Source organism: Tasmannia lanceolata, unplaced genomic scaffold (genome assembly GCF_043159265.1).
Source record: "Tasmannia lanceolata isolate RefF3 unplaced genomic scaffold, GAP_Taslan_0.1 ptg000019l, whole genome shotgun sequence".
Taxonomy (NCBI): domain Eukaryota; kingdom Viridiplantae; phylum Streptophyta; class Magnoliopsida; order Canellales; family Winteraceae; genus Tasmannia; species Tasmannia lanceolata.
In genome coordinates this window covers 5,086,834-5,101,628 of record NW_027518696.1, presented here as the reverse complement: position 1 = coordinate 5,101,628, position 14,795 = coordinate 5,086,834, and the positions used below count along the sequence as shown (strand labels likewise).

The 14,795-nt window shown below is 38.3% G+C and overlaps 1 protein-coding gene across 1 annotated transcript; it reads right to left on the bottom strand.

The window, feature by feature from the left end:
* Window positions 1-115: 115 nt before the first annotated feature.
* LOC143853023 (increased DNA methylation 2-like) lies at window positions 116-12,265 on the bottom strand. The gene is made up of 2 exons (XM_077362719.1): window positions 11,112-12,265; window positions 116-770 (listed from the first exon to the last, which is right to left on the bottom strand). Exons 1-2 carry the CDS (start codon window positions 12,133-12,135, stop codon window positions 520-522), a joined length of 1,275 nt encoding a protein of 424 aa, XP_077218834.1. The 5' UTR covers window positions 12,136-12,265; the 3' UTR covers window positions 116-519.
* Window positions 12,266-14,795: the final 2,530 nt, after the last annotated feature.

Here is a 14,795-nt window from a genome sequence, read left to right as displayed (position 1 = left end):
ATAAGCACAAACAGTTGAAAGAGAATGAGACCTCTTTCTAGTTGAAGAAACACAACCCACCTTCCTCTAATTTGCTGACAAAAAAAAAGGCACAAAAATCCAAGCATGGGCAAGGGAAAATTCTACATTGGCTTACCACCATTAATCATGATTCTAATTTCGCTTTCGGACAGAAAAGTTTGAGTCAATTCCTGTACCAAAGGAACTTCCAATAAAAATATCCAAATCCCTCCAAGTACCCTTCTTAACTCCCCAAGATGCCATTTACTATTTTGCCATCTTTAGTAGATCCTGTATGCATGCAATCAAAATAGCTAACATCATGTGGATGGGCCCATGTAGTTTAAATAAAATGGCATAACCATTTAGTTTTGTTCAGCAAGATATATGAGACCACGTCATTCCTTTAAAAGCAAAGATGTCCAGACTAGAAAAACAAATTATGTCGCATAAAAAGCTTATATATAAAGATGGCACATTGTTCCTGATGTTTAACCTGAGCTTTTACTCTAGATAAGGTCATTCGTTCTTCATTCGCTTCTTCATCACTACCCCCTCAAGAATCCCACCACCCCTGAAAGAACCTGAGAATTCTGTATATTCTACCGGTCCTGGCAGATGGAATGAGACAGAGAAGTGCCCTGAGGAGCAAAGATTTTGTGTTTGCATCACAAACACTTGTCCATTTTTGGATATTACTCTTTCACCCGTCGTGGTTTCCCCTTTTATTACCACTCGCCCATTACCATTGATTTCAATACTGAATTTATCTTCTGCAATCACAAACACAACAGCTCAGTGAAAATCGTAAGAGATCAAATAACAATCGAGAGGCAGGTAATTGTAATAAGAATAGCATGGTCTTATGGGATAGGATTGATCTACTCCATAAAAATAATAGAAGCTCAAATATATGAGGTACACTTACTGCAATAAGTATGATCTGGTTGGTTTAATCATTGGGTCAGTGTTCCTTTATCGTTTCAGCACTTACAGCCAATAACAGTTATCTTGGTACAACAAATTATGCACTACCATATATATAGGCAAAAATGTTTCTGAGCTCAAGCTCAGATATGCTTGAGCTCGAGCTCAGAAACAGTTTTCCAATATAGGATGTGATAATGAAGAGAAGAGAAACACCTGAATTGATACTTCAACTGTCAAAAATGACCAGTATGCTAAGAATTAGACTTCATACATGCCACTATGGTGGATCAGCGTATCTTCTCTTCACCAATGTAGACATCATAAATCCTAATTCAAGCCTTTTTAAATTTTTGACATTTTCCAAAAAAGGGGACAACAATTGATATCGAAAGTAACACCATGTAATAGCAAAACTAATTTTGGTGGTTCTCATTTCTCATGGAAGTTATGATTATCTTCAAAATACCTTGCCTTATTTGTCAATCCCAATGCAACTTCTTGTTATTTATCATGCAGAAAAATTAAGCAAGAGCATCAATTTGCAGTTTGGGAAAATTGTCATATGCATTTCCTCACGAACATTTACGAATTTAGAAGACTAATTTTGGTCTCAATAGAGAATAGATTATAGCTGTTCACATGAAAAATGAAGAAGCTTGATAATGTCCTTGTCTTTTTCTAAAATGAATGCAACTTACCCTCATTGCATTTTACGCCCGGCAAGCACATATGGAACAAATAGGCATTCTCACTAACACCAATGTCAACCAGTCCTACCGGCGGTCCACGTTGCCTCTCCGCTGCAGTTCCTGTCAAAGCAATCCCTTTTTTACCTGCAGTACTCACTAAGTTATCCCACTCTTCAACTGTACGAGGTGAAGGAAAAATGAGCATTGCTGGTGCAACTGTAGGAGGTGATGATCCTCTCGATTCAGTCTTTACATTAGATCCCATGTTGTATTTGCAAATGTGCTCTTTAAACTGCAAAATTTAGTAAGATTTTTAGCATATGAAGAGCAATAAAGGCAATTAAACTGACCAGTGCAGAAAAGAAAGCTTTTAGTTGCACGTTTAGCTAATATTCCATACTCGAACATGAGATTTCATTTTGGGAGATCATATTAGTACTCCCTTGCTTTGACGCTGGCAGCTATCTCTTTATTTTGATGGCCCAGATGTAAATAGGCATCCCCCACCAAAAATCATATCCATAGAATGATCCTAACTCTTCAATTTGTTTTATGGTGTCTTCTGTCAATAGATCAAAGGGTCCATAAATGATTTTATGGGCAAGGCCTATTTACATCGGGGCCCAACAAATGAACGGTTTGGATCTTCAAATAAGGTGAACCCAAGTTCTTTTCTTTTTTTTAAATGTGTATTATAATGTCTCTGTATGCACGTGCACATTTTCTTTTAATAAATGCAGTGGGGTTGGGGCCTACCTGTTCAAAGACCTAAAACACGTTTTAGGCCCCACCAAGGAGCTGTGTTGAAAGAGATAGAGAAAGTTGTGAGGGTACATACGTTTGTGAGAGAGAAAGTTGAGAGTGGTGAGTTTATCACAGCCCTTAATTTGTCTCCAACAGTCATAACCAGCCCATCAAAAACACCAACAGTAAAGAACAAAAGTGCAAACAAGCACTCAGAGAGAGAGAGAGAGAGAGAGAGAGAAGGGAACGAATATCATTTGCTTAAAACTCCAAATCTAATCTTTCATGCATGTTTACATGCACATCATGTTTCAAGAAAAGGAACCAATCGAACAGACCCTAACCCAGAAACACAAATGATGAGTCAGTACTTAGTAGAAAAGAAGTGGAATGAAGCATAAATAATAGCATAAAATCATATACGTTGCTCTTGCTATTTGCCTGTTTTCAGGAGAAACATATGCGCTTTTCAGCCGTTTTTGAGTTATCAATAGAGAAGACGAGAAAACGAACAGTACCAAAGAACACGACGTGTCATTAATATATTCAACCTCGAGCTTCAATTTTTTTTTTTTCCTTTCTTAGTTTCCTCAGTATGTAACCTTACAAGTCGAAAGGATGATGCTCGACAAAGATCTAAAAAGAAAGTCACTTTTAGGCTCCTCCCTAAAAGACACTTCTTGTGTGAAGAACTGATTTTAGGGATTTTCTAGGGACCATTGCATAAGGCATTTCACGGGCCGAATGTTGCAAGAGAGAGCAGCCACTTGGGCTCAGATTTTGTCTCCATTTAATTCCCCTGATTTTCCTGTTCACTTGTTTTCCCGGGAAAGGAAAAGAAAAAGTTTCCCGGGAATCTGACGTGGTATTAGGAAAAGAAATCTAGGGAAACTGTGCAGGAAAAGGTTTCCCGCGCCTGTTCACTTGCGCGGGAAAAGGTTTCCCCAGAAACTGCTTGCCCACTTTTTTCACTAGTTTTCCTGGGGAAGCAAATCCGACCAAAAAAAAGGGAAATGGAATCTCACACTCGTGAGAAAAGACTCATTTCCACATCATTTTTCCCAATTTCCATGTCAGATGTGACATTTTCCACCTAGGCTCCTTCAAAATCCCGTGAAGACAAGTGAACATGCAAATTTTAGCTTTCTCGGGAAAAAAGGGGGGTTTTCCCGGGATTTGGTCTCCCGGGAACGCGAGTGAACAGAGCCTAAGGGTGCGTTTGGAATGCCGGAATTGGAAATCAATATCGATATCCGATTCCAATTTAGGCGATTCTGGCCTAGTTTCGTTTGCAAAACGAAATCGGAAACAATACTAAACTCTGATTGGGAGAAAACAAGGGAATATTTAGTGCTTTTTGTTTACCACCCAAGGGGGTGATATTCTGATTCTGGAATGTAAAGAAAAAAAAAATGGCTTTAAATGTCCTCCAAAGGCACTTGACCAAATCCACATTAATTCCAAATTATTCAAGTTAGTATAAAAATTTTATTTATAAATACTTTTTTAGATAGGTTATTTATAAATCTAAATCTGACCTGTAATGAGTGAAAATGACCAAAATATGTTTAAGGTGGGGGAAATAACTAAAATGCCCACATAATATAACAATGATCAAAAAACGACATAGAAGGTGAAAAAAAAAAAAAAAACCAGAACACCCCTGAGTCACCCCTGAGTCATGAAAAATTGAAATACCTCCATGACATAAAAAATGATCAAAATACACCAAATCGATAAAATGACCAAAATACCCCCCTCATCATGAAAATGATCGAAATACACCCATATCGGGTGAAAATGGCCAAAAAACACCTAAGTAGTGAGAAATGACTAAAATACCCTTATGACATAAAATGGTCGAAATACCCCATATAGGTAAAATGACTAGAATACCCCCGAGTCATCTTGTCTTTTCTTTTTTATTTGTCTTGTGAATTTTTTTGGGGAATGTGTAATAACCTTTTGGCATCACTTTAAATGCTAGAAGACAAGATAGGTTAGTGCAAATATCAAAATATAGTGGTGCTGATATCATTTCCCTAAATAAAATACCCCCATGATACAAAAATGACCAAAATATCCCATATCATGTTAAATGACCAAAATAGCCCTAGTCGTAAAAAATGACCAGAGTACTCCAAGTTGTGGTGGGCTTCAAACCGGTTAAAAGGTGAGCGAGAGAGAACAAAAAACATCAACAGTTAAGAACAAAAAATCAAACAAGCACTATTTGTCTCAAACCCTAAACCTAATTTGCTATTCATGTTTACCTAACCAGGAGAGAGAGAGAGAGAGAGAGAGAGAGAGAGAAGGGAACGAATATTATTTGGTTAAAACCCCAAATCTAATCTTTCATGCATGTTTACATACGCGGGTAGTTACAAGAAAAAGAACCAATTAAAACAAACCCTAACCCAGAAACACAAATGATCATTTTTCTTTAATCGTCAGCAGAAAAGAATTCGAATGAAGCAGAAATAATAGCATAAAATGATATACCTTGCTCTTGCTATTAGCCTTTCTTCAGATGGAGAAAGAGATGCGGTATTCAGCGTTTTTGGGTTATTAATAGAGAAGATGAGAAAACGAGCAGTGGCAGAGAACACGACGTGTCATTACTCATTAATGAGCCAGCTCTATAAGATTCGAAACAATCTCACTGTCCACAATTAGCACAAATACATCTAACCACGAGCTTCAATTTTTTTTTCCTTTTTTAGTTTCCTCTATCTTAACCGTCCAGGTCAAAAGGATCATGCTCGACAAAGATCTAAAAAGAAAGTCACTTTTAGGCTCCTCCCTAAAAGTCCCTTCTTGGGTGAAGAGTCTATCACAAAAAGATCTGATTTTAGGAATTTCCTACGGACCATCGCAGAAGGCATTTTGAGGACCGACTGTTGCATAAGAGAGCAGCCACATGGGCTCAGATGTAGTCTTATTCATTTAATTCCCCTGATTTTATTCTCTAAATAGTAACGGCGAACATCAGAAGATCTCTCTCTCTCTCTCTCTCTCTCTCTCTCTCTCTCCAAAATGCATGCCTTGATCCAAAAATCCTCCTGATAGATATACTTTCCTTTTTGTGATGTTCTTCTATCTATTAAGAGTTTATCACATAAATCTTTAGGAAAAATACGATGGTACATGGTAGGATTAGTTTCATTCTTTTAGCTGCTATGTTGCATGTGGAGAACAGTTTGTTATGTTTAAATAGATATTTAGATGAGATCAAGAATCCTAGTAGAGACTCATCTTCCTCAACCAGGATTGGTACATAACACCTTTCAATCCTATAATCAGATAGCAAACCTATCAAGGAGCATATTTCTATCCTACAAATTCAAACACATATCATGGGCCCTAATCCAATTGGCGATTCATTTTTCATTGAATTAGGCTAGATACTCTCTTCTCTCTCCCTCTCTTACCTTCTGATTGATTGAGCTAGGGATTGGCCCTACAGACTCCTTTTCTCTTTGAGTCCTTCAATGGGTAGAAACTAGTAATTGTGCCCTTTTTCATTAGAGAAATAGGGGAGGCTGAGTGAATCTGCACCTAGGTCTCTTCCGAACTGAAGGGGCCATGTGCTTCATTTCCATGTATGAGGCTTTCTAGTGTTGTGCCTAGAAAGGAGGAATTGTTCTAGTGGATGAGTTTCATCCAATGTTACCGAGGTCGCCCTCTCACCCTCCGACCAGCAATCTAGGTTCGCCGACCCAAAACGTGGGTTGCTTGCGACCCGGATTGCCAAAACTGGCGATTCATTTTTCATTGAATTAGGCTAGATACTCTCTTCTCTCTCCCTCTCTTACCTTCAGATTGATTGAGCCAGGGATTGGCCCTACAGACTCCTTTTCTCTTTGAGTCCTTCAATGGGCAGAAACTAGTAATTGCGTCCTTTTTTATTAGAGAAATAAGGGAGGCTGAGTGAATCTGCACCTAGGTCTCTTCCGAACTGAAGGGGCCATGTGCTTCATTTCCATGTATGAGGCTTTCTAGCATTGTGCCTAGAAGTGAGGAACTGTTCTAGTGGATGAGTCTCATTCAATGTTACCTGGGTCGCCCTCTCACCCTCTGACCAGCGATCTGGGTTCGCCAACCCAAACCATGGGTTGTTTGCGACCCGGATCGCCAAAACTGGCGACCCGGACAACCCGCAGGAAAGGGAGAGATGCATAGAGAGAGGGAACAGTTCGGTGGACTAGGAAAAAAGACCTGTACAATAGTTTATTAGTTTATTCATGTTTTTATATTTTTATTTTAGAATTGGGTAATTATTTTTTCTCTGCTTTCATTTAAATTGAGAATACAATATATGTTGGTGCTTAATTTAGTAATATTGGGAGATCTTCAAATTTTATATATTATGGATTGGATTGGATTGGAACTGGAATTTTCATCTTGAATATATATGAATGGAATATACGAGGCTTTTGGTTTTGTTTATTAAATGTATGTATTGTGGACTATAGAATGATATTCTTGTAAAAATAAATGAATATATATATATATATATATATATATATATATATATATATATATATATAAAGTACTGGAGCGACCCAGATTTGCACTCCAAATCGACTCGCGAGCGAAAATAGCAAACCTAATTAGCCTACCCTCACCGTACCACGGGCTACCATCGTGCCTGTTCCCGTACCACGTACCATAACGAACCGCGTTCCGCGCATGGTTTTAAATTTTGAGTGAAATCCGAAATTTCAGGTTTTGCTCCAGACCCAAACCGAAATCGGCAATACCTGAAACGATAGTTTTTTTCAGCCAAAATTTCAAAATTTGGGTGGAAATTTCGTCCGAAAATTAAGGGATTTCAACCAAAAATTGAGATTTTTTATAATCATGTCATATTATCCCGAAATTTTGGCTGAAATTTCAGAAATTTCGGTCAAAAATCTATTCGAGAAAAAAATATGCATTAACTGATTTCGTCGGATTTTGGCCAAAATTTCGGTTTCGGTGAGGACCGAAACGCATTCCGTAACCGAAATTTGAAACCATGGTTCCAGGTAACCTTGGTCTCGTTTCCTTCTATTGTTTTGCTTCTAGAAGCGGCAGTACAAGGTGAGTTCCAGGTAACTCCATTTATGCAGTGAACTGCCGTCAAAGACTCTAGAAGCGGCAGCATAAGGTGGTTATTTGTTATTTTATGTTATTGTTATTTCAAGGGATTGATACAATTGCGATTTTTACACATACAAAAACCAAGTTTGTTGTAACTTTCTGTTATGACATTGGTGGCCAAAGCTGTACTAAGGGGGTGCTTGAAAAAACTCTGTTGTGCAGATATATCAGTATATGGTAGTTATTTTCTTTATAGGAGGCCTCCTGAAGAGAGAACTCAGACAAAATAATCGTTTTTTGTAGATCCAGTCATGGCAATGTGATAAGTTTTTATCCAATAAACTTGTTTTCATTATCAAGTTGTATAGTAATTGTAATGCAGTCCCAATAGAAGCATTATTCATAATATCCCAATATAAAAAAGGGCGGCCCAGTGCACGAGGCTCCCACCATTGCGGGGCCTGGAGAGGGCTAGATGTACACAGCCTTACCCCTGCTTTGCGAGAGGTTGTTTCTGTGACTCGAACTGGTGGTCACAATGGAGAAACCTTTCCATTGCGCCAAGGCTCGCCCTCTATTCTTCTTAATATCCCGACCCCAAACAAAAATAGCAAATGGCGCATTTAGCAGGTGAGCCAATGAGTATCACAAACCTGAGCTTCTTTTTTTTTTTTGACAGAAGGTAAAAGACTAAAAGGAGATGATATCCACTGCTCTCTTTGATATTGGCAGCCCTATTAGTTTTTTTGTTCACCTTTTCAGTGGCTATTACAGTCCCAACAAGCCATCTACTGGAGTTGAGAAGATTTCACTAATCTCTAATGATCTTTATTAGCAATAATCAGTGCTTATATAGGCACTTCCAGATAAAAATGTTAGAATTAAAAGATAAATATAATAGAAGGATCCTAATCTAAACAACGTACTACAATCTCCAAAGATCTGCTAAATTTAATCAGTTATTCTTTAACATCTACAACCAACCAGAGAATTTTAAGACAATGAAGGTCTGACAATATTAAAAACAGAGGAGTCCAAATATTATTTCTCAAGTTAAAAACCCCCTACCATGGATATATTTTGGATCCTCTTCGTAAGATCCGAAAAATTTCGGATCCGCAAAAAACTCCGATGGATATCACGATCCGAGGTCTTTTTTACTCGAGAGGTTCTTCATAAAAATTAAAAATGAACTAAATATTGCTTAGCTAACGACTACGCCTCCCCCCCCCCCCCGGTTTTCCAAACATCTTTTTCTCTTCATTTCCTCTTTAGGTTTTTTTTTTCTTCTTCTTTGTAAACTTGCCACACATCCTCAACAAGGATTAGTTACAAGAAAGTTTTATCATCACGCACCCTCGAACAGTAGAATACTTTTCAACAATAAAATCCTACTCTTCACCAAAATCATGGGTTATTATTAGATATAGTGACTAATTCTTTTCTGAATTGAGGAAGTTTTGGAATTCATTTCAAATGAAGAAAACTGAGATTTTTTGTTGTTATGTAAGTAGGACCTACTAGGACACTCCGATAGACGGTCGGATTTGAAATGAATCATGACCGGGACACAAGAAGTAGGGTCCTAAAAACACTCCGAATCCGATCTGACCAATAAGGGATTTGAATAGATCGTAACTAAGACATAGGTGGATCCGATCCGAAGTGGATCTGTTGACACCCCCTAGGCTTGCATATTAAATTTTGGAGCTTAAATTCAACTAGTATAGCTTCATGTTTGATCAAAAACCGAACTGTAGAAGATTTAAGATTAGCTTTTGCATTGGCTATCTGTTGGAATTGGAGCTAGAGTCATAGTTAGCAATACATATGATGGCAAAAATCTTCAAGCCATGATGATGGGTATATAACAGCTCTTGCCCGAAAAAATGGGTAGAAAATGTTGGAATTTTTTTCAAAATAAATAAAAAAGTTTTGCTTTTGAAAATGATGCGTATAAAACATATCTCGCCTTGAAGCAGTCTCATTCTTCTAGCACCACTATATTCTTTAAGGCTCTGTTTCTTTCGACCCAAAATGGGGCATAAAACAATTTTACTCATGGAAGAATGGGATTAAAATTTGTTTTACACCGATTTTACGTCAAAAGGAATAGAGCCTAAGAAAAAAATGATTTGCTAGGCACAATAGCAGAAGGCACTTCGGGCTGAGATGTTGCGTGTGAGGTGGTTATCCACCTCAGATTAATTAAATGATCAAGACAAAATCTAACCGTGTGGCTGCTTCTCACATGCAACAGCCCAGCTGCGAAATGCCTTCTGCGATGGTCCCTAGCAAATCCCAGCAAAAAATAAATAAAAGACTGATACATCCATTGGTCATCACATTTTACCAAGTAAATTGTACATAAAAAAGTCTACAGGGTGTTCACATGGATTAAAAAAAGGCCTCTCAACGTTGGCACTTAACAACCTGAGGCAAAGAAACAAACCTATTTTTTGTAATTCTAATCAAATTAGATTATATAATCAATCTAATCATTGTAATTCTAATCAAATTAGATTATATAATCAATCTAATCAAATTAGATTATATAGACAAACACAAATATAGATAATCCATGAATGATAAACCATAAAACAAACTGCGGAATTGAAAATGATTGAAAAGGTGGACCTAGGATGTATAAGATTCTTACATAGCCATTCGTGTGGTATTTTATCATACAATTCATATAAGATCCATTTGTCTGGAAAGGCCCAAGGATATGCTAGTGTCCATGAATACAAAAAAAGGGAATTAAGATTTCCAATACTTTTCGGGAAGTATTATGCACCCCCTCCCCTCACGGATAAAATACCCCCGTTTAACATTATCCGTTAAGTTTTAAAGGAAAAGAAAAACGTTAAAGGGGGTGAATTTACCCTCAAACAGTGAACCATTCTCACAGAAACCGTTAAAGCGGGGGATTTTATCCATTTGAGGCGCGCGGGGGGGGGGGGGGGGGGGGGGGGGGGGGTGGGGGCGATATCATTTCCCTACTTTTCCTAGCATTTCTACACCTTCTGTTTCTCTCTTTCTGGAAATGAAAAGCCGACATAGTAACGTAGAAGAAAGTGGAATCAGTTTAATATCATCTCCAATACAAAAATCTTCATGGTTTTACATTCATTTGGTGGGCACTGGACAAAGATTTTTGTCTAGTACTAAGCTCCATCCCTGCTATTCACCAACAGATAAGAGAGAATGAGACCTCTTTCTAGTTGAAGAGTTAGGACAGCTTGGTGAGAACCGTAAGAGATCAAATAACAATGCAGAGGCAGGTCATTGTCATAAGAATAACCTGGTCTTATGAGATAGGACTGATCTAGTGTTAAAAAAAATTGATCTTGAGGTTGTTAATCTTATCAACCCCTATAATCTTATCATACCGAAAAATTTAGCAACCTCAGAAGAAATTGCTTGTTAATAATAAGAAATTGATCATGATAGATTGATCAGCTCTCATAATCTCATCATGCCAAAAAATTGCGCAAAAGCAGCAATATGCAATTTGGGCAATTTCTCATATGCACTTGCTCAAGAACATTTACGAACTTAGAAACCAGTTTTCGTCTCAGTAGAGAATAGATTATAGCTGTTCGCGTGAAAAATGAAGAAGCTCGATAATCTACCTGTTTTTCTAAAATGAACGCAACTTACTTTCATCCTTTTTCACGCCCGGCAAGGATATATGGAACAAGTAGGCACTCTCACAAACACCAATGTCAACCAGTCCTATTGGTGGTCCCACTTGCCTCTCAGCTACAGTTCCAGTCACAGCAATCCCTTTCTTACCTGCAGTCACAATGTTATCCCACTCTTCAACAGTAGGAGGTGAAGGAAGAAAGAGCATTGCGGGCCCAACTTTTTCCACAGACCCAACTTTCTCTTCAGTTGGCAACACAGAGCCACTATATGGTATGCTTCTCAAAGGTATACTTCTCAATGGTACGCCACAGTGGGGTATGCCACTAACGGGTGGCGGGCCCTCTTGAGTTTCCAAGTCGTCATACAATTGTCTTTTTCTTCGAGATCTCCGTGAAGACCTTCTCACGTCAAGCTTTCCATTAGATTCCTGATTTGCCACATGATCTGTAACCCCACCAAAGCCACCACTGCCATGAAACCGTGCAGCATCTCTATCCAGCAATAAATTCTCAAGCCCAGTTAGCCTCTTAAACTTCTCAACATCCCCCGGCTTTATGTAAGAGATTTCTGGGTTGTTAATAAATATAACATTCTCAATGATTTTGTATCCTTTTTTGTACTGCCTCTGCCGGCGGTGCAAATGGAGAGGAAAGAGATCAGGTAACTGATGGTGGTCGGCAGTTGAATCCAGAGACCGTAAACAGAGACTACCTTCGAGTAACTGGCGGAACAAAGGTCGCTTAATTATAACAGATTGATTTGCATTTCTAAGTACATAATAGTATACTCGCTCCATTTCCATGGTTCTCATTTGCGACCCTGCTAATTGATCAGTGGTGTATGGTGGAAGACCCTCAGCTATTCTCTGCAGAACTGATTTTTTGGGCTTCTCATCCTTCAGATCAGGCCCAAAGTAGGTGCCCATAATAAAGAGCAATAAGAAATGCTGCTCTCCGGTTGTCTCCATCCAATTGGGTACGGTTGAGGGTTCTGATGCCACGGGAGTGAGAGACTCGGGCTGGGACAAGTTGTCCATGTTGTATTTATATATGTGCTCTTTAAACTGCAAAATTTAGTAAGATTTTTAGTATATGAAGAGCAATGAAGGCAATTAAACTGCTCAGTGCAGAAAAGAAGTTTTTTAGTTGCACTTTCAGGGGATATTCCATACTCAAACATGAGATTTCATTTTGGGAGATGATACTAGGACTCCCTTGCTTTTGACACTGGCAGCAATCTCTTTATTTTAAACTTGTATTAGTGGTTGTTGATACCAATGTTTAAACTTGTATTAGTGGTTGTTGATACCAATGTTTAAAAGCTCCGAGAATCAATCATTCACTCGCTAGAATCGACTCGGTTTTGGCCCAATCGAGTCAATCAGAAACCCCTTTCACTTGCCCAAGTCTACAACCAACCATAGATGTTTAGTACAATGAAGGTCTGCCAATATTAAAAACAGAGGAGTCCAAATATTATTTCTCAAGTTAAAAATCCCCCATACTGCTGTGGTCGGGAATTTTTTACCTACCACCAGTCAACAGTTATAATAGAACAAATGGGATAGCACTCCTCTCAAAATGGCCTTTCTAATTCTTGGAGATGGAAAATCACTTCTTTAATGAAAGAGTTCTTATCATTGGAGATGGGTACATTTTAGGTAAGATTATCAGGCTTGCATCTTAAATTTTGGAGCTTAAATTCAACTAGTAGAGCTTCATGTTTGATCAAAAACCAAACTGTGAAAGATTTAAGATTAACCTTTCCATGACAATGTGCTGGAATTGAAGATAGAGTCATGGTTAGCAATCTAACTACTTTATATAAAGGCGGAATCGTGGGTTAAGTTCTTCCACCCTTTGTTGTTATTTCCGCTTGTGTCTCACTGCCATAATTCCAATTGTATCCCACATGTGAGGGCATTTGTGTCATTTGCCGTCGTTTTCGCTTTTGTCCCACCTTTTGATCCACACGTCAGAATTGCTCTTTTACCATTAACCCCTTTGCTGATATCTAACGTCTGCCTCTATGAGAAATTATTTGAGGGTAAAATCGTAATCTACATACAAAAAGTACCGACACAGGGTACCTGTCTATGACAATTACGGCAAAAAACTACCAAGAAGAGGTAAAGACATATGACAATGACGAAAGAACTACATGATATTACTTATGCAGGACACTTGCAAAATATTGATGGATTCCGAGCATCTAAAGAGGAACAACAATTATGGAAACCCCTATCGATTGGAGGGCTAGGATCAGCCTATATCGATTGGAGGGCTAGGATCAACCTATGGAAATGGTTTTACAGGCTTAACCGATTGATGTTGTGTTCCATCACATGGACGGTTTAGATCAACCTATAACCCTCTATAGATCGGAGGGTTCGGATCAACCTATGAAAATTATTTTTGGGGCACAACCTATGTAGGAAGTGGCTCATCCAAAAGAAATTTCTTTTCTTTTTGTCTGGGATTTACCCGTCAGCATTACTCTTTTACCATTAACCCCTCTGCTGATATCTAACATCTATCTCTATTAAAATTATTTCAGGGTAAAATCGTAATCTACAAACTAAAAGTACCGACACAGGGTACAGGCCATACTGTACATTTTAATAGAGTGAGGAGTGCGATCATCAAAATACGGTGAGTGGTGCCATTATAAAATATGGTAGTGATAACATTAGCACTATATATAATTTCAAACCCTCGTTGTTACTTGGATGTTCCCACGCAGGTCGGGTTCAACCCGAATTTGGTAGGTCGGGTTAGGCTTTTTCGCAAATTGGGTTGGGAAAAATCAACCCCAATTGGAAATCGGGTTGGGTCGGGTTGGGCTGTCGGGCAACCCAACCCGACCCGAATATACATCCGAGAAGCCGCATGAAGGGGTGGGGGAGTGAAAAATATGCAGATTTTTTATTATCTCCCTCCGTGATATTGTATTTTATTCTTTCTTTCTTTTTTCTTGTCCTTGTTCCATGTTCCTTTGTGTGTGGTCCATCTCAGGCCCCCTCTTTTTTTATTAATATTATCTGTTTGCCATCTCAAAAAAAAAAAAATATGCAGATTTTTGTCTGGTTACTGAACTCCATCCCTGTTAATCACCAACAGATGAAAGAGAGAATGAGACCTCTTTCTAGTTGAAGAAACACAACTCACCTTCCTCTAATTGGGAGAGTGAAAAGAAAAGAAAAAAGCTCAAAACTCCAAGCATGGGCGAGGGCAGATATCCAGAACTCACTGTTAACTTCAAAGTTCAAACCTTGATCTCAGTCTAGGAAACAAATTCTACATTGGCTTACCATATTAATCATGATTCTAATTTCTCTTTCAAACATAGATGACAATTCCTATACCAAAGGAATCTGCCAATAAAAATACCCAAATCCCCATTAGTACCCAGATTATGCATGCATGCAATCAAAACAGCTAACATCATGTGGATGGGACCATGTAATTTATATAAAATGGCATAACCATTTAGTTTTTTAGCAAGATATGAGAGACCATGTCATTCCTCTGAAAGCAAAGATGTCCAGACTAGAAGCATAAATTGTAATGCATAAAAAGCTTGCATATAAAGATGCCACAATGTTCCCAATGTTAAATCTGATCTTTGTGCAGTGAGTATTCCAAAACTTATTCATTGTGTTTTGGTTGACAAAATCCTCTTTTATTATAGATAAGG